This window comes from Arvicola amphibius, chromosome 12, assembly GCF_903992535.2.
Source record: "Arvicola amphibius chromosome 12, mArvAmp1.2, whole genome shotgun sequence".
In the NCBI taxonomy this organism is placed as follows: domain Eukaryota; kingdom Metazoa; phylum Chordata; class Mammalia; order Rodentia; family Cricetidae; genus Arvicola; species Arvicola amphibius.
In genome coordinates, this window is record NC_052058.2 from 137,872,165 (window position 1) to 137,900,125 (window position 27,961).

The following is a 27,961-nucleotide window of genomic DNA, read 5'->3' on the forward strand; positions in this document are numbered from 1 at the left end:
GTGTAGCAAATTCCATCATGGGCAGTGATGGGTCAGTCTAGTTGTCCATGTACTGAAACTTTGTCAAGCAGCTTGGAATCTCCATTTTTCTTATTCAGCTAGCTAACTAAATTAAGTAACTAAATTTCCCTCTGACTTCTAAAGAGACCCCATAATTGAATACAGGATCATGATCTCTTGCTATGTAAAAGGTCCAAATTTTAAAGTTCTAATAAAAAATGTATCCTAGAGAAAAAAAAATTGTACCCTTGACAGGCCATCCATACTGACTTTATTCGTATTTCAAGTCACCTTCATAAATTTTTATGGTTTTTCAAATTGTAATTTAAAGACACAAGGTGACACTACTGTTGGCAGTCACAGAATGGTTCTCATCCTTCCTAGGCCCTGGATACATGAATAAAGTCTTGATTAGTGGAAGTTCCCACTTGTCCTATTTGCTTCCGGTTACTGTGATGAACACGATTACCAAAAGAGACTTGGGGAACGATGTGAGGATTTATTTGGCTTTTAGGTTGCAGTCCGGTGTGAAAGGAAGCCAGGGCGGGAACAACTCGAGGCAGGAACTGACACAAAGACCACAGCCCAGATCCACCTGCCGAGAAATGGCAGTGCCCACAGTGAGCTGGGCCCTCCTCCAGCAGTAAGAAAATACCCCACAGGCCAGTCTGATGGAGGCAGTACCTCAACTGAGGTCCCCCTCTTTCTGGGTGGGTGTCAAGGTGACAGCCAAGATGAACTACTTTGTGGTGTTATTGGAGAGTGTTGGAGTCTGGTGAACACCTGCCAGATTTCTGGACTCTTTTGTCTGGGAGCAAAGCACTAGACTTAGACACACGTTTACTAACAAATGGTGCGGAGACATGGACAGAGCTGGGAGAAAAGTTAGACACTCAGTGGCAAACACAGTCCAAAAGTTGGGACTTCTAAATTCCCTATTACAGGCATGCTTTTGGATCACTGAATCCCTGGCCTTTCTCCACCATCCTGGGGGGGGGGGGGAGAGGGGAGGAGTTAGTCTTTCTCTGTGGGCAGCTTTTCACATGCTAATTTACAGCCTGGCCCTCAAACACCTCACTGCACCCTACACTCCTACCTCAGTCACCTCATAACTGCTTACACAGGGATTAGGGGCATAGCCCCTGCCTTGAGGACCAGGAAACTCTCACCCTATGCTAATTCTGTGGTGAATATAGGGTGTAGTAGGGGGTTACTGGAATCCCTGCTTCACAAGGAGTCTAGTCTGAAACTAGTGTAACCCAAAGGACACACATTTTACAAGGGTGCTACAAACACTGGTCCAAACAAGAACAACACCGTTATGCCAACCAATGGTCCCCAAAGGGCAAGAATCAGAAAAGCCATGGCTACACTTGGCCCCAGAGAGCAGTCCTCATATACCTTGTTCCCAAGGGTGAGATCCCTTTGTTATACACCAACAATGTGGCAAAGAACGATTTTAAAGAGGAATCCAGTAAAAGTGTGGAGAGTATCCAGAAGAGAGTAAAAGGAACCAGGTGTGAGGTTGTACACACTGAGTATATGTCGTATACTAACTGTGACAGAAGAGAAGGAGGGGAAACGGCACCCAGAGGCAGGTGGCAGCACTGGGAGATGTGTAAACAGGACTCACCCTTGTGTTTAAGATGGTAAGGCACCCTTGTTCGCTTCTCAGAGAATTTCTGTGTCCTTCAAGAGTTTGCAGGTGGAAGATACCTGTGTTCAGGATGATCTCGAAGTGGTGGAAACTCCCACATTTTATTCTAGAGAATAAATTTGTTTTAGTCCACAAGGAGTAGGCTTTTGTGAAGGTATCAGCACATGTCAGAAGACATTTAAGTCTTTGAGAAGGTTCACCTGCCTGCGTTGCTTTGGGTTCTACAGACTGTAAGCGTCTTAGATGCCCACATGTTGCAGAGCAGCTGGAGAGGTTAGCTGTGGCTGTGCCCCCTGACTGAGGTGAAGATTGCCCAGGTTCACGCCATGCTGCATTATCAGGCCACATATATAGTGAGTTCTGGAACCCCAGGGACAGAAACAAGTTCTTTGGCCTTTGGTTATTTCCATTTATGGCTGCACCCTGCACAGGTTAATTTGGTAGGCTATCACAATGCTTGTCTGCAGTTGTTTGAGTGAGGTCTTTACCAAGGCACCTTGGAAAGTATCCGTCTTCGAGGGCCACCCTCACTGGAGATGAAGGCCCATCCTCCCTTTAGAGTAGTGGTTCTCAACCTTCCTAGTGCTGTTCTTCATGTCATGGTTATTTTGTCGCTGCTTCATGATTGCAATGTTGCTACTGTTATGAATCATAATGTAAATATCTGTGTTTTCCAGTGGTCTTAGGGGACCCTCATGAAAGGGTTATTTGACCCTCAAAGGAGTTGCTACCTACTGTTTTAGAGGGTGTAATATTCTCCCCTTGCATGGTTTCCCTTTTTCTAGAGGGGCTATGCCCTGTTTCTTAGAACTCTATCGAGGGCCAGTACAGTTTCCTAGCACCTACTTTGAGAGCAGTGGGAAAGGACTCTGGTGCCTCTGCTGTTAGGGAAGTTTGGCATTGTGTCCTGACATAAACCACTAACAGTTCGTTGACATCACAGTTTTGCTTTGACGTTTTTTTCCTGAGAAAAGGATTAACTATTAACGTATGTGCTCAAGAATGTTCATTACAGTAACAATAAACCAAAGCCCACAAAATATAACCAAGATGCCCAGCAAGTCTTGATCTTCTTGTAACGATTAAATAATATGCTTCGGAAGTCTGTGTGCAGATAAAAACAGTGCTATAGTGCCTTTACAAAGTGTGTTACAAAGTAACATATACAAAAGGAAAGTATTAAAAATTTTATATTGGTATATGTGTAAAAGATTATAGAAGAGTATAGATCAAAATGTTAGCAGTCATTTTTGAGAAATGTGATTGCAAGTATCCAGCACTGCCATCCCATGCTTTCCTAGGTTTCTTCTTATAACTTTGTTATTCAGTAGTTTTCAAACCACAAATGTTATTTTTAAAATATAAAGGAAGGAAGGTCGGTGTCTGTGGAAAATAGGTAAAGGAAGCAGACAATTCATTAAAAGTAAAAATAATCACCAAAGAAATCAAGTACCAGTTTTTAGTATCCCACTGACAAAGATCTGAAAATCACTTCAGATGAGTGTACTTGTGATGGTGCTGCCCACACCCCATCGTTCCATTTCTGTGCACTTATGGGGGCACAAGGATTCGTTGCTTAGAAGGCTGCATGAGTCCCCTAAGAGAGCAAAACCAAAGGAGACCAAAGAGCAAAAGCCAGGGCAAACAGGACACTTCTAGACTGATGGCATAGCAACAAAAGAGGGCTATAAAATTATGTTCATAACTAGGTTTTTGAACATGGATGAGAAGCTAATATAGAAAAAGACTAGGGAGTGATGTACCAAAGTGTTATAAATAGTTATTTCTAGGAATAAGGGGTAAGATTTATATGAGATTTTAATTTTATTATTTGTGTTTTCTTTATTTTTCAAGTTTTAAAAATAACAAACATTTATGATTTTTACATATAAAATAATTGCTACAAAATAAAAGATCTTGATCCTATTAGGTCATATTTGTACTTTCTAACTACCTTTTCAAACTTTGACAATTATTTTAAGCTTTTTCTCACAATAAATTACAATGTGATGAATGTTAACTACAAATGATTTTTCTCCTCTTAGTCGAGAACTGGCTGAAAATGCAGTGATTGCCAAAGTGAACGGTGCACTATGGGACCTGGACCGCCCATTGGAAGGGGACTCTACAGTAGAGCTGCTGATGTTTGACAATGAGGAAGCTCAGGCCGTAAGTGTTTGAAAACCAGAGCTGGATCTTTATGATAAGGAATTATGGGAAAAGCCACACACTGAAATCAAGGGTGATGACACTTTCAGTCTCCCAACATTTAAAATTACAACCTGGCATCTAATAATAGCTAATGACTATTTGTAGAATGTGTACTCAGGTAAGTAGCCCATGTTTGTTATTCCTTAAAATAATACTTTCCTTAGGTTAGATCAGTGTGTATTCAAAATTAATTCCTAGTCAACTCTTAAATGTGTGCACCTGTAATATCCATGTCAGAATTTGGAAAAATCCTTTAAATACTTGTAAATGCAGTATTTTATACAGTAAGTGCATGTCTCCGATATGTATATCATCTTAGCCTCCTTTTAGCTGACTTATTGCCACTGTAAAAACTCAGCTATGGTTAGCTGAGGCTCTTTCTGGATGATAAGAGCTGTATAATTTCTGATTCAAGTATGCCAAGGTTATTAGTTATTTTTTGTTACTGTGTTAAAACACCACAACCAAAAGCAGCTTCTGGAAGAAAGAGTTTATGTAAAAAGGAGGTTGCTTGTTGGTTCCTGGCCGCTTAGACCTGAAAAAAATCACATAGAAACTGTATTAATTAAATCACTGATTAGCCCATTAGCTCTAGCTTCTTATTGGCTAACTCTTACATCTGAGTTTAACCCATTTCTGTTTATCTGTGTATAGCCACATGACTGTGGCTTACCAGCTAAAGTTCCAGTGTCTGTCTCTGGCTTGGCTATATGGTGTCTCCCTGACTCCACCCTTCTTTCTCCCAGCATACAGCCTAGCTTTCCCCGCCTAGTTCTGTTCTTCCCTGCCATAGGCTCAAAGCAGTTCTTTATTCATTAACCAATAAAACAGCACAAATACAGAAGGACCTCCCACACCAAGTTTATTTGGGCTTAGAGGTCTAGAGGGGCGGTCCTTTATGACTGGGAGGCGTGGCAGCAAGTGGCTGATCACATTTCCATCTACCTGCTGGCAGCAGAGAGAGCAGACTAGAACTTGGGCAAGACTGTGAGCTCTCAAAGCCTTTCCCAGTGATGTCATTCTTCCAGCAAGGCGTCACCTCCTAAATGTTCACCACCTCCCCAAACAGTGCCATCAGCTGGGGACCAAATGTTTAATTCCCTGTCCCCAGGGGGGACAGTTCTCACTCAAACCACTATACCAAGTATAAAACGGTAAAATTGTTAAGCAATGTAATATTAATAAAACCATGTTCAAAAGTGATTCTGAAAACTGCAAGTCCATAAACTGTCCACGCTCGGTGATCTGCAGGTAGACACACCTCAGTGCTGTGTGTTACACCTAAGTGCCACCTCCATGGGGGTGCTGAGCTAGAATTCCACCATGAAATTCTTGACTCTTACTCCTTTGTTGTGTGCCCATCTGAGTGTACCCACCACATGCCCAGCTCTCTCGGGCCAGACCTTCGGCAGTTATGCACACTTATTTCCTCTCCTCAAGTCTCATCTCGAAGTTATGGGGGGCCCAGTAGCCTGCACCCTCCTAGCGTCTATAGAAGCTGCTCATTTCTCTCCATCTCTATGACCCCTGGCTGCAAACCCACACTCGGCCAGTTTCAATATCACTGCCCAAACTGCCTGCTCGTGTTTGTCTCTGAAATCCATTCCTGCCCAGCTGTTTTAAAATGTGAGCTCTGTGGTTTCTGCTTTAAGCTCAGAAAACTCACGCTCTTGCCATGGTTTGCATGTTACTGGTTCTCCTCACCCCTCAGACCTTGGTAAGCTCCTCCCTTCTCACACATGGCGCCCAGACCTTCCTGTACTGTGTATGCAGGCTTTACTCTTTATTACTGAGCCATGCTCACCTCATGGCTACCATACCACTCAGGTGTAACACACGAAGAACTGAGGTGTGCCTGCTTGGCCTGCTATTGGGTGTCACTCCCCAGTAGGCAATAGCTGCCACTAGGGCATTATCTCTGTTTCTGTCACTAGCTATTATATTCCTGTATCTAGCAATTGTTTGGTCTGACAAATACCTAGATAAGGGCAATGCCTGCTATTTCAGCAGCACCCTGAGTCTAGGTACTCTGCTGCAATGATGGCCTGCTGGCTCTGTCCTCAGAGCATGTCCAGCCTGTTGCAGCAGACTAGGGTTACACACAGCTTCTCTGCAGCTACCACTTTCCGCTCTGGTTTACCAAATTTAACAAAGGAGAAGGTTTTGACCTAAGACTCAATTATTATTCGTTTGCCATCTGTATTTATTTGGTGACTTGATTTTAATTCATAGGTAAATTAAAACTAATTCCTTATAAGCTAAACTAATTTTATTTGTTTTAGTTAGCCTTAAAATAATACTAATTCCTTGGGAATTTGAAATCGGCTCAGCTTTCTGAATTTGTGGGGCTGATAACCTGCTCTTGGACTGTGGTAATTTAGCCCACACACATATTCCTCCGAGGTCTCCAGCAGCCAGCAACACTCCCTGACTTCATCTTTCCCTTGAGCCATCTTTCAAACTCTTTCAAACTTCCAGAGTCATGTGTTAGCCAGCATATGGAGACTGCTATGCAGATGTGAAGTCTCATGGACTCTGGAAATATCCTCAAGTAACCACTTCTCTGTATTGTGTTGAGTTCAGAGAGACTGTCTTAGAGACATGCAGTGAACCAGTTCCCTCCCACCCCAAGCCTACATCAGTTTCCATGTGGCTACTCAGCTCAGGATTCTGAGCGGTTGGTCAAAAGCACAGAAGGAACATGGGGAGCAGCTACACTGTAGCTGCAGTGCTCAGCAAAGTGACTCTGAGCTAGACCTAAGTTCTCAGGGAGTGCAGGGAGGATGCAGGGAACATCCCATCCAGGTAGGCATTGGAGACTTTCTTCTCAGTATTATCCCCTCAACAGCCCTTCCCTGGCTCTACTGCTCCTGATGTCCCGTGACAGTTCTGGCTGCTGACAACTCTCCCATACGTCCACATCTTGCAGGTGTACTGGCACTCCAGTGCGCACATCCTGGGGGAGGCCATGGAACTTTACTATGGGGGCCACCTGTGCTATGGCCCACCCATCGAGAACGGATTTTATTACGACATGTTCATTGAGGACAGGTAAGGCTGCCGAGTGCTGGGATCTGATTGCATGTGTACATGCCGTTGTTTTAGAATGGTTACAAATTATAGCTCAGTCACAGTGTACTGTGTGATTGTCAAGTGGTTAGCCGGTCATGAAAACTGTTTTTCAAATGCGCTCAGATTGGAGAGTAACTTTCAGCATACTTGTTAGAGCATGACACTAATTCAAACCAGAATCATGCGCTCCATGCTGGAGAACAGCTGTGGCTTCTGCCCACGACGGTCGAGGCACCGTCCACTCCACTGAATGTCGCACACACTTGACTCAGGTGGTGGTGTTCACAGGGGTCTCACACTCAGTAGGTCTGTGCGTGGAATCATGGCCCTGCAGCCCTGTCCTCGTCCACCCCTGCTCTGTGTCTCTCACAGTTCCTAGGGACACTGCTAGGGACCCAAACTGAAACTTTGGGTCCTTCTAATTCTTCTATACTTCCTAACACCCCTGTCCGGCATCCCAGTCCAGTTCAAATTCCCCTGTGCTCCTCAGCACCCCATCTGGCAGCCCTGTCTAGTTTTCCAGTTTTATGTCCTAAACGTTTCTATCTTCTCTCATTTAGGCTTTAACTCAGACTCACGGCATCTCTTGCTTGGGCAAATGTGGGACATTCGCCTTTCCCATCCCCCCATGCTGTGTAATGGCCTCCCTAACAGTGTGTCTGGCATTATGTAGTTGGGGTTTTTTGTTTGTTTGGTTTTTTTTTGTCTTTTTGTTTGTTTATTTGTTTTTTTCAAGACAGGGTTTCTCTGTGAAACAGTCCTGGCTGACCTGGAACTCACTTTGTAGACCAGGCTGACCTCGAACTCACAGAGATCCACTTGCCTCAGCCTCCTGAGTATTGGGATTAAAGAATTGTGCCATCACTGCCTGGCTTGTTTTTATTTTTATATTTTGTTTGTTTATTTGTTTTTGAGAATAGTTTCACTGTGTATACCTGGCTGACATGGAATTTACTATGTAGACCAAGCTGCCTTCCTCATGCTGGGATTAAAGGCATGTGTCCCCATGCCTGGCTTGTGTCACTATTTTTTATAGTCATTTCCAGTCTGAACTGTCTTTGCTTGTAAGTTAGAGCAGTGCTATTCAACCTGTGGGTTGCGACCCCTTTGGGGTCACACATCAGACATCCTGCATATCAGATATTTACAATATGATTCATAACTGTAGCAAAATTACAGTTATGAAGTATCAATGAAATAATTTTATGGTTGGTATCAGCACACCATGAGGAACTGTATTTAAGGGTCAGAGCATTGGGAAGGCTGAGGACACTGGACTAGAGTGTGTTAAAGGGTCAGAACATTGGGAAGGTTGAGAACCACGGGTTTAGATTGTGTTTATTTATAATACTTTGACCCTAGGTATATGAGGTTTCTGTTTGTCTTGAGTTTTTGTTTGTTTGTTTTCCCCATGTAACAACTGATTCTCCAGCCTTCTGGATACCAATTAGGTATTAACCCAGACCTTCAACTCAAGCCTCAGCCCTATAAGGCTGCCACAGTGCTGGTGCCAGTCACAGAGGCTTTCTACTGTCTGACCCACAACCCACTAACTGGGTTCAGTAGTCGGTAGACTGGCTCACAGAAAGCTTTTGACTTATTAAAGGCTGCTCCAGAGGGTACAGAAGAGCAGCCAGGAAGCTTCCCAGGTCTCTTGGGCTGTACCACCTGCTTGGCGGCTGTTGGAACCTTGTTGCTCAGTAATTTTCAATGGATGTTTTGAAACATGCACATATTCAATGTAATCACTGGCCATTGATGATAGACTCCTCTATCCCTTCTCCCTTTCTGGAGTGAGGTTTGGGGCTAACATTCCACACCTCTAGAAATGCCTTAGTCTCTGAGGCCCCTTCATGTCATTAGTACAGTGAAGGTACAGTTACTGATCAAGACACTCTCTTCTCACAGTAGCGTATACTTGTAACCACACCCCCAGTTTCATGTGGGCAGCAAGAGCGTTTTGACTATTTACCTGACAGTCTAAGGCAGTGGCTCTCAACCTTCCAAATGCTGCTCACACATACCTTTCTCTGAGGCTAGATCCTGCCAGCCACCGAGGGCAGGGATATAGGGAGCCCGTCATACAGGTTTCTGAACAAAATACACATGCCTGAACCACCAACTCAGTTTAGAAAGCATGTCAATTAGTAGTGAAGGGCACAGGACCAAGGAGGAAAAGGTGAGTGGCATCTGGAAGATCGTACTGAAGCTCAGGGTCTCTTCTTTGTTTTTTAGAGTGGTGTCCAGCACTGAGTTGTCTGCCCTGGAGAATATATGTAAATCTATCATCAAAGAGAAGCAACCATTTGAAAGATTGGAAGTCAGAAAGGACTCACTCCTGGAAATGTTTAAGGTAACTGGGAAAACTTAGCATAAAAATTCTCTCACTAGAAAGGAATATTAAAAGCTGTTAAAATAGACTAGTCTTTTTTTAAAAAAAGATTTATTTATTTATTATGTATACAGTGTTCTACTTGCATATATGCCTGCAGGCCAGAAGAGGGCACCAGATCTCATTATAGACGGTTGTGATCCACCATGAATTTTAATTAATTTTCTTGTTTATTTTAAATATTTAAACTAGAATGACTTACATGAAACTTTAAGGAAGTCTCTGTTTAGACCAATGCACTTTAAATAAATTTAATTTTTTTCTTTTAAATCATACATATCAAAGAAAACCCATACTTTGAAAATACAACATTGTCAGTTTAGCGGCTTGAATTTAAGAGCTAGATGGTTTTGGTTAAAGGTACAATTATTCCTTTTTGTGTGTAAAATACGTTAAAGTAACTGTCTTAGGTTTCTCTTGCTGTGAAGAGACACCATGACCATGGCGACTCTTATCAAGGGAAAACATTTAATTGAGATGGCTCATGTTTCCAGTTGTTTAGTCCATTATCATCATGGTGCGTACAGGCAGATTTGGTGTTGGAGAAGGAGTTGAGAGTTCTATATCTTGACTTGCAGGCCACAGGAAGTGGTCTGAACTAGGCATAGCTTGAGTAAGGGATACCTCAACACCAGCCCTCACAGTGATACACTTCTTCCAACAAGGCCACATCTTGTTGTAAGAGGTTGTTATAATGCTCTTTGAACTCTTTTGGGGGACCCGACACCCAACTCCCAAATGAATCACACACAGAGGTTTATTCTTAGTTATAAACATCCTGCCTTAGCTTGGCTTGTTTCTTGCCTGCTTTTTAAAAAAACTTATACTATCCCTTCTACCCTTTGGTCTCTGTGTTTTTCTTCTTCTCTTCTTTATGTCTTACTCTTACTCCGTGGATCACCGTGTAGCTGGGTGCCCGGCACCTGATGTCCTCCTCCTCCTCAGGCTACTACTCTGAACCCTCTTCTCAGATTTCTGTCTATTCTCTCTGCCTGCCAACCCGCCTATCCTTTTTTCTGCCTCACCATTGGCCATTCAAATCTTTATTAGACCATCAGGTGTTCTAGATAGGCAAAGTATCCCATCTTCAAAGAGTTAACCAAATGCAACATAAACAAAAGTAGCACACCTTAAAATAATATTCCCAACAATACCTCCTAATAGTGCCACTCCCTATGAGCTTATTGTTAAGTATTTTCTTAGATGAGCTTCTTCACTGACACAAATAATCCCAATCAGGCCAAATTAGACCAAATAAAAAGACATCCATGTTTAATGGAGTGCTCCCGAGTGGCCCCAGGAAAGCATGGAGAGGGGAAGAGAGGGAAGGGGAAACCACATGAAACCCAGAGACCATGTGCTCATTCTCTGAGTGGCAGTTTAAATAGCCTGTGGGAGTGGTCCCGACCTTCCCTAGGGAGGAGTTACCATTTGGCAGGCTTTCTTGACCTTCTCTGGGGAGGGTTCACCATTTGGTGAGCTTTCTTGGAGGTGGAGTTTGGACTGAGGCAACTCCTAGGGCAGGTAGCTTATGCCAGGAGCTGGGGTGAAGCCCCCAGCCAAACACTTATGGGGGCTAATTACATTCAAACTACCACAGTAATTACCTTTTAACCATTTTTGAACGCACAGTTCGGTGGCATTAAGCGTACATGAAAATATCAGCACTGTCACCTCACAGAATGGTTTTCACCAGAGTGAACCCTGCCATTAGGACCGACTCTGCAATCCCTCTGCTACCCACCTGGCATGCAGCCCTCTTTTTACTGTGCCGTGAGTTTGACAAGAACCTCGGTTCAATGACTCACACACTGCTTATCTTTGTGACTGGCTGGTTTCACTCACTGCAAGGCCCTGCAGAGCATGTCAGAATTTCTTTCTTTTTTTTTTTTTAATCACCCCTCCCGTGTGTGTGTGTGTGTGTGTGCGTGTGTGTGTGTGTGTGTGTGTGTGTGTGGACTCATCTGCCCATAAATACTGGAACTGTTTGCATTCTAACAATTGTGTATATACTGATATGCATGTGAGCATAGAGATTGCTGGGCACGGGGGGCTTCAGCTCTAGTTTTTCAGGACCTTCTATAGCATTTTCCATGACAGTCTCAGCATTTATGGTCTGTACAGTTTTTCCACATTCTTGCCCACACTAGTTTTCTGGATGTCGTTTGTTATAACAGCCATCCATGGGTATAAAGTAGTGTCTCATTGTGCCTTGACTTACATTTTTCTTAGGACATAGTGATGCTGAGCCTCTTTCAGTGTATGTACATACTGGCCATTTGTATACCTTCCTGGGAGTCTGTAAGGCTTCTTTGCTGTCCTTGAAAGAGTATATCCATCTTTGGTTTGGTTTACATTATAGCAGCTTATGTGTTCCTGGTGTCTGTCTCTAAACATCAGTTGCTTACAGATGCTTACTTCTGTTCTGCGGGCTGCCCTGACTTTTTGGTTACTCCTAAGAAGTGATCCTATCAGCTTTTGTGAAGGCAATGGTTTCACTTGAACATATTGGGATGAAACAGTTACATTGTACAAATGTGGGCTTGTTTCTCCTGACAACTGTCTTTAGTTATTTAATATGAATTAATACTTGGTATTGTGATTATTGCAATAAAAGCAGAGAAAAAGGTGAATTACCTTAGTTTGCTAACAGTATTGATACCAATAATTAGCAAATGCAATGCTGCAATGTAAACTTTGCTTTTATGCAAATAATGGAAATGTGCTTTAAGAACTGGATTTATTTTTTGTAGTTGAAATCGGATCTTCTAGAAGAGTGCTGTCCAGTAGGATCTGAGCCAAGTGTATAACCTGAATCACATAACAGCTATGTTTCAAGAGTAAAACTAAGATGAAATTAATATTAAATACATAGCTAATATAAAAAAATGTGCATTCCACGTCTGTGGTCCTAGCTCACAGCATGGTCATATGTGAGAGTTTACCAACCACGTGACTTAGAGTCTCATACAGGACAGTGTCACTCTTTGCTGGGAGGACAGCTTGTCCATAGGGTCCCAACACCTTGAACAGAGTAAGCGTCTCTCAGAGCTTTTTAAAAAGAATAATTTTCCTGGTAAAACATTTTTATAATAACATATAACATTTTCTTTGTAGTACAATAAATTTAAGTGCCGGATTCTGAAGGAGAAAGTTGACACTCCAACAACCACTGTTTACAGGTTTGTGTGCACCAGCTTTAAGTGGCTCAGTGGGGTCCTGGAACGTAGCAGCAGCAGCCCCAAGTCCTAGTGGGGAACAGGATGGCTCTCTGGTTTTACCACAGTGATGGGACAGTTAAAAAGGATGTCTCTGCATACACAGTGTCTTCAGAAGATTTTCTGAGGGGTTCGAATTTGCATAGAGAGAACAATGTGATCTGAGGCTCGATGGGTCCCTCCTTTCATTGACTCTGAATTAAAGCCTACCCCATACATGTGAAGAGTGGATCCTTTCAGCTAAAACCTGTGTGCCCTGGCTGCCTTCCTGCGGTTGTGATAAAAACACGCCAGCTGAGCAAAAGCTAGTTAGTAGAGGGAACACTTTATTTGGCCCACATCTGTGGGTTACAGCGAGTCACTGAGGGAAGTCAAGGCAGGAACCCAAGCAGGCACTTGAAGTAGAAACCATGCAGAAGGGAGGTAGAGGCAGGCAGAGCTCTGTCTTCAAGGTCAGTCTTCTCTACACATTGAGTTCCAGTACAGCCATATATGGCTATATATCCAGTACTATATGTTTGTTAAAAAAAATACCAACAAACAAAAACAGAAAGGAAGGGAAAGGAGGGAGGAAGGAAGGAAATGAAGAAAGGAAGAAAGAAAAATAAAAGGAAGGAAGGAAGAACCAGGAAGAAAGAAAGAGAGAGAGAGAGGGAGGGAAGGAGGGAGGGGGGAGGGAGGGAAGAAGAGAATGAAAGGAAGGAAGGAAGGAAGGGAAGAAAGAAAGAAAGAAAGAAAGAAAGAAAGAAAGAAAGAAAGAAAGAAAGAAAGAAAGAAAGAGGCCCTGCTTCCTGACTTGCTCTCTGCTGACTTCTTACATGGCCCATGACCACCTGCTTCCCATGAAGGTCTTCCCATGCTGGGCTGGGCCCTGCTGCGTCAATTAAGACCAAGATAATCCCTCACACACAAGTCCACAGATCAACCTGATAAAGACAATTACTCAGTTAGACACTGTTTCGGATGATTCTAGGCTGTGTCAAATTGATAAATCTTGCTAATTGGGGCATTAAGTTAATGTGGTTTATATTGAACAGTCCAAAAAGTTATAAATATGTCTTGGCCTGTCTTCAATCTTTCATTATAGGTGTGGTCCATTAATTGACCTTTGCAAAGGCCCCCATGTAAGACACACTGGAAAAATTAAAGCCATAAAAATTTTCAAGGTAATGATTTTTTAAGTTTATAAATATCGCAGACAAAGTAAACTACATTAGGGATTTCAGTCTCTTCTTCTATAGTCTGAACAAGATGGTATTTTAAACTCTTTATTCTATTTCACTAAAAGTAATGTGTTAAAGTCTTGATAATTAAAACACTATATAGCTTTTGATTTTTAATCTTATTTATTTAGAAAATACTGTGATACATATCTTTTTATGTGGCCGTTTCTTAAAGATTTATGTTTATTGTTCATGCATGCATGCATGTATGTATGTGTCCCTGCAGAGGTCAGAAGTGTCTGATCACTGAAGTTACTGCCTAGTGTGGGTGCAAGGAACTGAAGTCAGATCTTCTGCAAGAGCAGCAAATGCTCTTAACTACTGAGCCATCCTTCTAGACATCTATACAGTTTTAAAGTATATTGCTCCTTATTTAGATGCCCCATATTCACAGATTTCATATATGTAGATTAATAAACTGCTAGATGAACTATTTGAAAAACAAATTGTGCCTATGCTGAACATGTATAGACTGTGCACATGGAGTTTGGGGATGGTGGGAGTAGGGTGGTAGTGATGTCTTAATTTCTAAATGACACATTGCAACAGATACTTACATAACATTTATTTTGCATTAGGTACTCTAGAGATGGTTTAAAGTGTGCAGGACCTTGTACAGGTTATGTCAAATGCACCATTTTATATAAGAGACTCGCGTGTCTGCAGATTTAGGTGTCTGCGGAGGAGGCAGAGCTAACCAAGGATAGCTGTGCAGTGATGTCTTTCATTGCCCAGTGAGAACAAGAGCATCTTTCCGCCTGTAGACGACTGTACCACAGGCAGAGAGAAAAGCAGGAGTGGAACTGGGCCATGGCAATCATAAGCAGTGGGGCTGACTTTGAAGCCCTAGCCTTTCTGGACCTTGGTTTTCTCAAGGTGAAACTTGGGTATTAATTACCCATCACCCACTGATGTTCATCACCTTGAGCCATAGAACAGAGAGGTTGACACTTCCATGGACCTCTGCCTTTTCTGGTTCCTCAGCTCCCACTTTCCTGTTCCCTGTCACTTTTGTTCCTAGAAGCCACAGCAGACTCTTTGTGCAATTTACTCATTAGTGCCATAATTTGGATGAAAAGGTTCTTATTAGACCCAATTTAAGACTTTTCCAAGCACCACAAAGATATCTGTAACTGAGCATTGCAGATTTTGTAGTGGGAAATTGCATATATGTTGTAGAGTGGTGTCACTGCCAAACGTTTGGTTTTTAAAAGGCAATGCCTTGCTGATGTTTAGAATTCCTCAGCGTATTGGGAAGGCGATCCTGAGATGGAGACATTGCAGCGGATCTATGGAATATCCTTTCCCGATAGCAAAATGATGAAGGGCTGGGAGAAGTGCCAAGAGGAAGCCAAGAGCCGGGACCACAGGAAAATCGGGAAGGTACGCCCACACGTCATCACACCGACACGCCGTCTTTGCCCATGACTGCACCTCACAAGCCAAAATCTTAAGAGTAATATTTCTTCTTCTCTCTTGTGTTCTGTTCTGTTGACACTTGTTGTCTGCAGCTGAGTTCTTCCACATCCACACTCCAAAAGTCTTCTAACCAGCTCCTGTCCTCTATTTTTTGTTAGAGCTTTAAAAACTCTTGAGAGAGTTTATTTTAGCATGTTATAAAAGCAAAGTTGGTGGACCTAGGGTTTTAATCTCCATCCTGCCAGGATCGAGCTGTGTCACATGATGGGCAAGCCATTCGTCTGCCCACGTCTGTTGTGAGGTGTAGTTGGCAGGGCTGCTAGGAGACACCCCATGCACAGGGCCGTCTCTCAGGGGTTGGCACCGTAAGAAGGGTCACATCGCTGGAAACCTGCCTTCTGCAATGAGTTTTCTTTCTCATTTTATTCTGTTGTCCCCACATGAGACCTATATCTAAATGTATGACAAAAAGTTAGACAATTAGCTACTTTCCATTTACACTAAAAAAAATTAGTAATGAAGAACAAAAGATAACAAAACAGCCAAAGATGAGGCTAAGTGATCATAAATAAATCTGGTCATTTACATGTGCTATTTATATACTTGTATGTCTGGATAGATCCCGAGGGACCTTGGGATGCCTTGTAATAGACAATGTGAGGATAAAATGACATTTCATCACTGTCAGATCAGGTATGATAAACATTAAGTAAGAGATGAAATTTGAAATGCAATTATTGTTTCAATCTAGGAACAAGAGCTTTTCTTCTTCCATGACCTGAGCCCTGGAAGCTGCTTCTTTCTCCCAAGAGGAGCCTTCATTTATAATACACTTACAGACTTCATACGAGTAAGTTAGTTTTTGGAAATATTCTTACTCATCAGCATTCTACATCTTACTATCTTCTCTTATAATTAAGTGTTTCCATTGATTTTTAGTAATATAAGAATTTTGGAACTAAAAACGAAATGCCATATTCTACCTGAAGACCTGGAGATGGTTTACTTTCTTCAATTTCATAAAGTACAGGCGTTGTTCTAAGTCTCTAAGGATGTGGAGCATTAATGATTCTATTGAGTGTAGCTCTCCTGGGGCAGAGAACACTGTTCTGAGAGGCACTGCTTCTCTAAGTGGCTAATGGCCCCAGTGCTTTCTGCTCACAACAGTGTAACTACCAGGTAACCACGCATCTCCAGAAGTGAAAGGAAGTTGTATCTCACCCCATGGTTGAGCATGCTTAGTGTTGCAGGCTTAGGACCTTGAAGGTACTGTTCAAAAGTGGGCCATTTGGACTGCTGGGCCTAACCTTCCTGTCTTCTCCTGTTCAGCCTTTCCTGTAACAGTTACAGCCTTGCACTGTCGCCTGCTGTTGACATATCTATGGTGATCCCTTAAGAGTGTATTGTCCAGACTATAGCGGGCAGCCTTATGGACCCGTAGGATTTGGTTCCTATGGTTTTCTGAGTTGTGTGAGGGGATTCATGTTCCCACAAACTGCCCCTCATTGTGGTTCTCAGAAACACCCAGAGTGTGATCTGCCCAAGTTTTGCTGCCTGAGCTCTGTGTACTGATTGCTGGTCAATCTCAGACCCCCTCCAAAGTCTATCATGCTCACTCCAAAGACCACCGTGCTCCCTCTGAAGACCACTGTGCTCCTGCCAAAGATGGCTGTGCTCCTACAGCTTCTTTGCAGAGGTTCCAGTTGGCTCAGGAAATTTTTTCTTCATTTCTGTTATGAAGAAAGCTCTCCCGTCTTACGTTCACGCTTAGACCCTTGTGACCTTACATGTTACTTAGCATTCCCTCCTCCTGTTCTTCTTTATCCTGACTGCTGTCTTCATGTCTCAGCTCCTGAAATCCTTCTTTTCTGAGCATGTCTTCCTCTTGTTTGTTTCTCCCTAACTCTCATTCAAGGGATTGCTTTCTTCAGGAACATTCTGTGGAAAGGTGCATCCATCAAATGTGCTGGGCCATCACTTGGCTGCAGCTCTTCTCTTCCCTTCTTGCATGGTGCCTATGGAGGCTGGGTTGGCCTCTGTGGAGTAGCACCTGGCCTGCATTTCCTCCAATAAGGACTACTACAAGGCAGTAGAACAGGGACAGGGAGCAAAGCCTGAAGGGTCCTTGAAGAGTCTGGAGACTTTGGTGGGTGGCGATGGCCACTCACTGCTGCTGCCTTGTGCTCTTTGCTTTCAGCTATGGTACCTGAAACTCCAGGTTAGGTGTGAATGGTGGAGAAGAAAACACAGAGCCTTTACAGTGGCCTTAAAGGGCTCTCTTATCTTTTATAGATGCAAGACAGACATGGCTGATGATCAGGCCCAAGTCTGATTGTATGGGTTGCTGCACTGGAAAGCATTTAAATACACAACCCCAGTGGGCACTAATTCTAAGGTAAGGGCTGAGCCCCTTAAATTCTCAGATACCCTTGTGTGAAGTAATTGGTCTCATCATACAGAAAAGAACTTACAATGACCTCAGCTAGTTTTTTTATGTTTGTTTTTTACTTGCTTTTTTAAAAAGGAGGACTAATATAGAACAGGCTAGTCTTGAACTTGCTGTATATCCAAGGGTAGTGGAATTCCTGACTTTCCTGCCTTACTGCCCAAGTGCTGAGGTTACAGCAAGTGCCACCATGCCCAGCAACCTTAGCTGGTTGTCATCCTAATTCTCAGTTATGTGGTTTTGATTCTTTCCTCCTCTAATCATTTTTCAATTATGTGTCTTATATAATAAACAAAATAGCTAGATACAATGATGCTACCTTCCAGTAGGTTGTTCACCCTCTGCCAAGATGGAAAACAATAACTCAGTGTCCTGGTTTGTTGTTTGTTTGTTTGTCAACTTGGAACAAATTGGAGTCATCTAAGAAGAAGAATCCTCAGAGAAAATTCCTGTAGGCAAATCTATGGTCATTTTCTTGATTGATGGTTGATGTGGGAGGGCCCAGCTCACTGTGGATGGTGCCATCCCTGGGCAGATAGTCCTGGGTTGTCTGAGAAAGGAAGCTGAGAAAGCCATGGGGAACAAGTCAGTACGCAGCACCCCTCCAAGGCCTCCAGGTTCCTGCCTTGAGTTCCTGCCCTGCTTCCCTAGGTGATTGAATATGACCTGAGAGTTATAAGGTGGAATTAACCCTTCCCCCAAAAGGGGGCTTTTTGCATGAGATCTATATGGTTTGCTTTCATCCTGTTGGAAGGACATAGTTCTCTGGGTCTCCATTTGACAGGCTGACAGGTCTGGGTCTTTTGTCAGTTCCAACTGACTGGAAGAATGTCAGCTCTGCCCCTTTCCTTTGTTCTGCTGCTGAGGAGCAAACTATTCCAAGCCTCATCTGATTGACACGCCACTGAGTGTCCAATGAGATCTGGTTCGAGTGCAGATGAGGTTCCTTGGTAGCAAGTACATTTCCTCTCCATCTTCAGACCTTTGAGTGGAAGGTACAAGACACCTCTTGGCCACCTCCCTCTTTGCCCACATACGTGAAGATGATGGAGGGAAAGGATGCAGTGGACAGTTCCCTTCAGAGATGGCTGGGGAAGGTAGGAGGCACTCAGTGGTGACCAGGCTGTAGAATTGTGATGTCTACCAGTTGTCCCTGTGCCCACCTGGTCTCCCCTGTGCTGACATCTGTCAACACACATTAGCTTTGCCTGGTCTTAAACTTCATGCAAGTGGGATCACACAATACTTGTTCTGCTTTTATGATTCAGCCAAGCTGAGGCGGTATGATAGGGACTGGCGGCGTTATTTCAGGTACTCCATTTTGTGGGTGCAACACATGATAATCCATTATCCTGTAGGTGTTTAGATCACTTCCAATTTAGAGCTACCATACACAGTCCATCATAAACTTTCTTGTCTTTTAGTGCATGCAGTGGCTCGCTTCTGGTAAACAGAAATCACAAGACAGTTGTTTGCACTAAGCTTCTGTACTAGACTAGCACATCCAAATGGAGTCAGCCATGCTAAGGTTCATCACCAAGTCAAGGGCCTGCTCCTTACCTCAGCTTCAGAGAGACCGGGGTCAGAGAAGGACTAGCCAAACTCCTTAACTGGGCCATTTTCTGTCGGCATGAGAGTGACATTCCCCTCAGTGTCCACTCTTCAGTGAGGTGATGTAAAGTAGCCAGGGCCGCCCCCCTCAACAGTTGTTTCCGTACTTCTGTCTCCAGCTCCCTCCTGGCAAGGAAAATAATTTTGAGATGAGTGGTTCACTTTTGGTTTTTGTTTCCTTCTTAAGTCTTCCTGCCCTTGAAGTCAGATGCCTTTCTTGAGTTGTCAGGGCACTACCCATCTTTGGGGAATGAGGTGCAGCTCAGTTCTAGAGCAGAGATTTAAGCCATTTAAGATAACTAAATTGTTATAATTTTGTCCTTTAGTATTCTCTAAAAGTAGAATTGCTTGGTCACAAGGTACTTTTGTTAATTGTAGACCGATTTTGAGTCACAGTCTTACTATATCCACATTAGCCTCAGACTAATGAGCCTCCTGCCTCAACCTCCCATTTCTGGATATTAAAGATGCATGCCACCACACCCAGGTAAAACTTGCTTTTCTTCCATACCTTCCTCTTTTATATTCTGGGGTGGGTAGTGGAAATTGAATACAGTATAATATACATTTTGAGACAAGGTCCATTTAGGTTGACTTTGGATTTGTAATGGAAAACTCTGCCATGTTAATGTATTAGAGTTAACATCGTGTCCTACCAAAAGTAATCTGTACATTCAGTTCAATCCCAATCAAAATCCTCATCTTCACAGAAATGAAAAAAACAATTTCTAAAATTCACATGGAAGCACAAAAGATATGAGATAGCCAGAGCAATCCTGAGCATAAAGAACAGCGATGCTAAGGCATTACCATACCCGATTTCATATACTACAAAGCCTCAGTAGTGATAATAGAAAAAGCATGGTGACTAAGTGATGGCACATGGCTTTTGTCTCAGCATGTGGGAAGCAGAGGCAGGTAGATTCTTGTGAATTCAAGGCCAGACTGGTCTACATAATGAGACCCTGTCTCAGACAAACAAAATACCTAGCATGGTATTGGAACAGAGATAGATAGGAAGATCAATGGAATAGAATAAAAAACCCCAGATTTAAGTCCTTTGAAGACACCACAAATACACAGTGGAGCAAAGATAACATCTCCATCAAAGATGTTGAGAGCTGAACCTGGATATCTACATATAGAAAAGTGAAACTAGATCCCTATCTCTCACCCTGCACAAAACTCAACTCCAAATGGGTCGGAGACTTCAGAGAAACTGCTAGAAGAGAAGCTAGGGAACATGCTACAGGATACACATAGGTACACGCAAGGAGTTCCCAAGTAGGACGCTGATGCTCAGGAAGTAAGGCCAGCACTTGACAAATGGGGCCTCATGGAAAGCTCCTGTATAGCCAAGAAAATAGTCAATCAAGTGGAGAGCAATCTGCAGAATGGGAGAAAAATTTTGCTGGCTACCCTGCCCCTGCCCTGCATTGCATATTCCAGGCTGTCTGGTCCTCAAGTTCGGGGCCAGTTCTCCCGCCTCCACCTGCCTTCTGGGATTACAAATGCTCACTGCTGCCTCCAGCTTTTTAAAAAGCATGGGTCTGGGACTTAACAGAGATCCACCTGCCTCAGCCTCCCGAGTGCTGGGATTACAGGCATGCATCACCACTGCCCAGTTTAAAATACATGGGTTTTTGAGATGGAACTGAGGTTGACAGACTTATCCGACAAGAGCTTTTCCTCACTGAGCCATCTTACCAGCATAGTTTGGTTGGCAATTTCCCTAAAACTAAGCAGATATTTAACATAATATAGCCAATCACCGCTTTTGATTATGTAACATATATAACCAGTCAATTCTTCTGCTAGCTGTGTATCAAAGAAAAATGAAAATGTATTGCTACACCTTTTCTATTGACCTCACTGGGATGTTCCCAGCTTTCTTAATAGTGACAGAAAGCAAGCAGCTTGGGAAAGGCTTTGCATCGTGTTTGCTCAGTAGACCACTCCAAGGAACAAGTTCCTGTTACTGCGGTGAGAGAGTACCCTCCAAATGTTACTGAATTATATATTTAAAATTGGTGAGCTTTCTTGAATGTAAATTACACCCCAATAAGGTTGTGTTGTGGTAAAATATACATAGGATCCATATTTGCGAGTAGGCGTGTGAAACATGCAGCCCTCCCTCTCGTCGCACGTGTTTCTGTCGCTGTACGATTGTCACCACCTGTCTCCAGGATCCTTTTCCTCTTATAGGACTTGGACTCTTCAGGGGGCTGTCATGATCCCGAATTGAAATTCTGTACTCATCAAACACTAACGTCTGTCTTTCCTCCCAGTGTCTGGCACAGTGGTTCTCAGTGCTGTGACCCTTAACGCAGTTCCTCATGCTGTCATGACCCCAATCCAAAAATTATTTTCATTGTTACTTCATAACTGTAACTTTGCTACTGTTATGAATCACAATGTAAATATTTTTGGAGATAGATGGCTCCCGAAGGTGTCTCGACCCCCAGGTTGAGAACCGCTCATCTAGCACCCCCATTCTGCTTTCTGGAATTGCTCAGAAATTAAATAAGAGGGTATTTGCCCTTTTGCAGACTTTTTAAAGTTTGTTTTGTTATTAATATAGGCAAACCAGCTCTCATATGCTTTACTTTGCATAATGTCTTTTTATTTTCTTCCTCTTTCTGTTTCTTTACTTAAACTATATTTCCTGTAAGAGGAATACTGTGCGGTTCACTTTCCTGTATTTGGCTACCTACATCTTCTTTCTCCAAGCCCCTGTTTTTGTGAACCACTGTTCCGGAGAGGGCATGCGTGCAGGACGGATTCTCGGCAGTGCTGGGCTGCTGAGACTATCTGCCAGTCCAAGATCAACAGCCTCTGGCTTGATGCCAAGTCCTTGTCAGCCCAGGTGAGGGCAGGGAGATTGGTTCATGTGGTGGTGGCTACAGTGAGGCCCTGTGGAAGCAGTGTGGGCAGGACCCGTCCCCTCTGAGCCGGAACTGCATTTCTGTGGGAGATCATGCTGGCAGCCACATGGACTGGCTGGCACATTCTTCCAGACACAAAGGGAGCTCCAAAGCTCTGAAGTAAGGCGACTCCTGCTTGTAGTCCCTAAGGTTAGCTGTCTTGTCTGTGTTGGCTGCCCGCTATCCTGACAGCAGGCCATGCCTGATCAGTGGTGCTGCGCCGTCTCTTCTGTCTGACTCTTCCCCTCCCATCCTGGAGGCTGCCACCCACTGCCACCTCCTTTACCTCTTTATCTTTAGAAGAATCTTTATTATAAAATTTCTTGCAGTGCAGTATAAACTTTTGACAACATGTGAACTCTTACCACTGTGACAATGAGGATATAGAACGGTTTTAGGATCTCCAGCTACCCATATTGAGGTGCATCCTACCCTACCCCCATCTTAGGTAAACTCGGTGGATTCTCTATCCCTAGACTTTTGGCATAGGAATAGAATTATAACTAGATAAGCTTTTGGAAATGACTTTTTTTTGTCTTCACGTATCTGTCAGGTTTCCGGTGGCCCACCCCTTTACTGCTGAGTGGTGTTCTGTGGTCTAGACACACCATGGCCTATCTATCTTCTTCCTGATTTAAGGTCATTTGGATATTTGTTTTCAGTTTAGGCAATTGGAAATGATTTTCTATAAATATTTGTGAATGGGTTTTTTTTATGAGTGTAAGTTTTCATTTTACTTTAGCAAATATCTAGGAGAGTCATTGCAGGGTCTCATGGCAAGCTATGGTGAACTTTAAAAGAAAATCCCACCTAGTCATGCAGTGGTGGCACATGCCTTTATATCTGGCCCTCAGGGGGCAGAGGCAGGTGGATCTCTGCGTTTGAGGCCAGCCTGGTCTACAGAGTGAGAGCCAGGACAGCCAGGGCTACACAGAGAAAACACACAAAAAAGTGTGGTGGTGATGCGCACCTTTAATCCCAGCACTTGGAGGCAGAGGCAAGCGGGTCTCTGTGAGTTCAAGGCCAGCCTGGTCTACAAAAGCTAGTTCCAGGACAGGAGGCTCCAAAGCTACAGAGAAACCCGAGAGAGAGAGAGAGAGAGAGAGAGAGAGAGAGAGAGAGAGAGAGAGAGAGAGGGAGAGGGAGAGGGAGAGGGAGAGGGAGAGGGAGAGGGAGAGGGAGAGGGAGAGAGAGAGGGAGACGGAGACAGAGACAGAGACACAGAGAGAGAACATCACACCAATTTCCATTCTTAGTGACTATTCTTTTTGTATTCCTTCTAGCATTGTATGGGGTTCCCTTTATGAATCTTGTCAGCCATGTGTTTTGAATTTCCAGATCTGCCTGACTCACTGAGGCATGATTAGGGACTGTAGAGGGGAGGAGAGGTTCTAGTCATCAGACTAAACCCCCTGGAGCCTGCGGGCCTCCTCTTTCCTTGTTGAGGCAGTGGATTTCTTCTCAGATGTGTAAAAAAGTGTAAAGAAAAACCACTTCCTTTCCACGATGAGGGTCCTGAGAGATGCACTCAATGGTTTAGCTGAAGAGTCTGCTGAAGGAAGTAGTGACAGAGGAGTCTGTTTAGTCAAGAGGGACGAAAGAGGGATGGTGGCACACACAAGGATGCCCAAGGGGGCATTGTTTCACCCTCACTGTTAGGGCTGGAGAGGGAGGGGAGTAGAGACACCCAGAGTGCTGAAAGTGGCAGAATAGAACTTAGGTAGAAAGCAGCGTTGGAGCCAGTGCAAACTCAAGGCAGAGAAGGTTCAGGAAAAAGGTGAGTGCTCCAGCTTTGCTCTTGGAATCTTCAGTTTTCCATTGGTCACAAGAGACGTAGTCAGGATTTGCCAGAGAGCTAGACCTGTTGGGTCATAGAAGAGGAGACTGGCTGTGCAGGATTGCCATCGAGAGAGGTGGCAATGCAAGGCCAGTCCAAGGACAGAAGACTGGCCTGGCAGCTCAGTGGGCAGGCAGGAGCCAAAGAAGCAAGCGTCTCCTTCCTTCACCTTGTTGTCCTTTGTGCGTGCTCAGTGCATTGGATGATGCTCATCCGTGTCCTGGAGGTGGTCTGCTAATCAGCCTACCAACTTCAAATGCTAGTCTAGCCAGAAACACTTCCTTTGATGCACCCCAAAGCAGTGTTTCACCTGAGCACCCCTTAGTGGAGTCAGGCTGACAGAGAACCAAACATCACAGCCGACGGGTCTGGGTGGGGCAGATGGGGTCAGTGGGCAGGGCCAGCACCAACATCCCTGTGCCTCTCAGCACCCATTCGTTCTTTGCCTGGATGGTGGCGTTTGTTTCCTCACAATCTCTTCAGCCTTGTGTCGTCAAGTGACCTCAGTTCAGTTTCACTCCAGATCTCAGCAGCCGCTGGTGTGGGATGCACACGAGTGGGCACTGGCGCCACACACACACACACACACACACACACACACAGAGCAATATTTTAGTGGGACTTAGTGAAAGGGCTATTGATGTGGGATTGCTTTAGCTTTCGTAATGAGAAGATACGTGAGAACTTTTTCAACAGTACTGCTATTAAGGAGCCCACTGAGATGATTTTGAGTATCCAGGTCACTAGGCACAGGTAGAGAGAGAGGGCAGGAAACTGTTACTTCAGGGGGCGATGTGGTTCTCAGCACTCAGTCGTCAAGATTCCACAGGAGACCAGATGGAGGTGCATGCTGCCGATCCTGGACAGTGCTGGTGTGGTGTCCAGTTTTAAGTCAACTTGACACACAGGCTCTCATCCGAGAGAAGGGAACCTCTCAATTAAGAAAACACCTCCTTAACATGGCGCTGTAGGCATTTTCTTAATTACTGATTGATGAGAGAGGGCCCAGACCATCATGGGCGGGGCTATCCCTGGGCTGGTGGTCCTGGGCTCTATAAGAAAGCAGGCTAGGCCGGGCGGTGGTGGCGCACGCCTTTAATCCCAGCACTTGGGAGGCAGAGGCAGGCGGATCTCTGTGAGTTCGAGACCAGCCTGGTCTACAAGAGCTAGCTCCAGGACAGGCTTCAAAGCCACAGGGAAACCCTGTCTCGAAAAACCAAAAAAAAAAAAAAAAAAAAAAAAAAAAAAAGAAAGCAGGCTAACAAGTCCTAGCGAAGCAAGCCATGTTGAGCAAGCCAGTAAGCAGCGCCCCTCCGTGGCCTCTGCACCAGCTCCTGCATCCAGGTCCTGACCTCCTTCAGTGATGGACCGCAGTGCGGAAGAGTAAGGCACATAAACCTTTCCTCCCAACTCTGTTTGGTCGTGTTTCATAGCAGCAGTAAAAACAGCAACTGAGGTGGCGGGGTCCCGGGCACTTCTGCGTCCAGGAGCTTGCTCCTCAGCGATTGTCTTTCTTTGCTCTTGAGAAATTGACAGCACAGTGTCAGACATATTTTCCCTCAACTTTTTCTTTTTGAAAAGTTCAAATCTGTAGAAAAAGGTGCAGTGAACAAGCATTACTTTCTTTGGGATGTATCAGTTGTACAGAGAGATAGATATCGCCTTTGTGTGTGTATTTTATATTAAGAATGTAGCATCTGTTGACTTCCAGGCATAGTGGGGTATGCCTGGGAGGCCAAGGCAAGGAAGATGATGAGTTTGAGGGCCAGTCTGGGCTCATGGTGAAGCCCTGTCTAAACGGCAACAAAAGGTTCATTTATAAATAATAAAAAAATTATAAATACTGATGCTTTGTGTCATAGAAAATTGTCTTAGTTGGTCCTGTGTGCCATAACAAATATCTAGAGATTTAATGGCTTATAAATAATACACACGTATTTCTCACAGACTCAGATCAGGATCCCAACAAAGTGAGGTCTGTTGAGGCCTGCTCTGGGTTACAGGCTGCTGCCTTCTTCTGGTGGCTCCATAAGACAGAAAGACCCCCAGGGGTCCCTTTGATAAAGGTATTAATCCTTTGGTACCTTTGTGGCCCAATCAGCTGCTTGAGGCCTCACCTCCTAATGTCATCGTTTAGGGTTAAGTTTTCAGCATATGACTTTGAAGAGAGAACACAAAACTTTATTCAAGAATAGTCTGACATAATTTCTAAACACCTTGATAAAATATTGAATTCTAATGTGAGTGTATTCAGCATGGATAACTTTTTTTGAACATCTCCTTAGACCAACCTTAGAAGAGGTCTCTTAATAAACACAGTACACCCTCACATGTCACGTTCACACAGACCCTTGGTTTCCAAGACCATCTTTATCTGAGTGTAGAGAGTCTCTGTCATAACCACCAAATATTCACTACCATTTACATGACATAGAGCCTTGTCAAGGGTTTCTAATCTAGACAAACGTGAAGGATGGGTAAGCACCTTGCTAGATAGCTGAGGTCCAGCATATCTGTCATGGCACTGGGAAATGTGTTCTGATGGAAAACACCAGGGGCAGCTCTTTCCCTCATAAAAGTATGCTTTTTTTTTAAATATGTGAGAAATATATTTTAGCTTGTCTGAAGTATGGTGGTTTAGATTTGTGTCATGTGTTCACTAAATTATTTACAAATGACTTAAGAGTATCTAAGGAATAATCAACCAAATTGATACGTTGAAATTTAAAGATAGAAATAAAACTTTAAAAATATTTGGGGATTCTCCTCTTTTAGCCCCACGGATTTGATGAAGGAAGCTGCTAAGAGGTGAGAGAAACATCTATGGCTTAGTAAACACCATCTACTTGATGTAGTGCAAATTAAAATTCTCAGTTTTATTTCTACTTAACACTAAATGGGCCAGTGCTATAACAGGGATCAAAATTATTAGGTCTTCTAAATACTAGGGGAAAAGTGTTCAAATTTATTAAGAACATAGGACTTAAAAGTTTTTACTTATAGTGAAAAAACTATAAATAAACAAATATATGGAGTTACAGTTACTAAGTTTGAAAGCACTGAAACATTTGTGTCTATACTATTTGTATCTGGTTGAATTTTCTTCTGTTAGATACCTGAAACAGTTTAAAAGAGGAAGGACTCCTTTTGACTCCCAGCGTTGTTGGCTGGCTCTGCCATCTGGGGGCTATGCTGAAGTAGGGCATCATGGTAGAAGGGTTTGGAGGAACAAAGAGACTCACCTCCCGACAGCCAGGAATAGAGGAAAGAGAGGTGCAGGGGACCAGTTCCAGAAGACACAGACACCAAGGAGATATGCTGGGGATGTATGTCTTCCAAATAGGCCCCACCTCTGAAAGTTTCCATCACCCCCAACAATGTCATCAAATCAGGAACCTGAGAGCGAGTTAATCCACCAATGAAGTCAGAGTTCTCACAGCTCAGCCATCTCAATGCTTGAGTCCGCCAGTTGTGGACCAGACCTTCAACACACGAGCCTTCTAGCGGATACTTCATGTCCAAAGGCAGTGCTGTGGTGTGCTGTGAAATAAATATACTAAAGAAAAGCTTACTGAAACATGCAGACTCTTTGTTCATACTCCACGAAGCTGCCACCTTAAACCTGTCACACTGAGCCTGAGGAAACAGGAATTAACGGAAAACAGGGCCTTGAGTTTTGCAATAGCTGCTCACAGTATTACTCTGCTTGGCATTGTGCTTTAACTTGGCAGATTTTAACATCAACCATGTTTGTCTTCAAGGAGGAGTATCACAGGCGTAACTTCACGGAAGTGCTCTCTCCTAACATGTACAACAGCAAACTCTGGGAAACCTCGGGCCACTGGCAGCATTACAGTAACAACATGTTCACCTTTGATGTTGAAAAGGACACCTTTGCCCTCAAACCCATGAACTGTCCAGGGCACTGGTGAGTACTGGACATGAAGGAGA

General features: G+C 43.7%; 1 protein-coding gene across 1 annotated transcript in view; it reads left to right on the forward strand.

Moving 5' to 3' along the window:
• Tars3 (threonyl-tRNA synthetase 3) overlaps positions 1-27,961 on the forward strand; it is a 47,296-nt gene that overhangs the window by 3,115 nt on the left and 16,220 nt on the right. The window contains exons 4-11 of the mRNA XM_038314214.1: positions 3,703-3,826; positions 6,798-6,919; positions 9,176-9,293; positions 12,450-12,514; positions 13,638-13,716; positions 15,010-15,156; positions 15,944-16,042; positions 27,772-27,938. Coding sequence (XP_038170142.1) covers positions 3,703-3,826; positions 6,798-6,919; positions 9,176-9,293; positions 12,450-12,514; positions 13,638-13,716; positions 15,010-15,156; positions 15,944-16,042; positions 27,772-27,938 — 921 coding nt within the window. The remainder of the gene's footprint in view (positions 1-3,702; positions 3,827-6,797; positions 6,920-9,175; positions 9,294-12,449; positions 12,515-13,637; positions 13,717-15,009; positions 15,157-15,943; positions 16,043-27,771; positions 27,939-27,961) is intronic.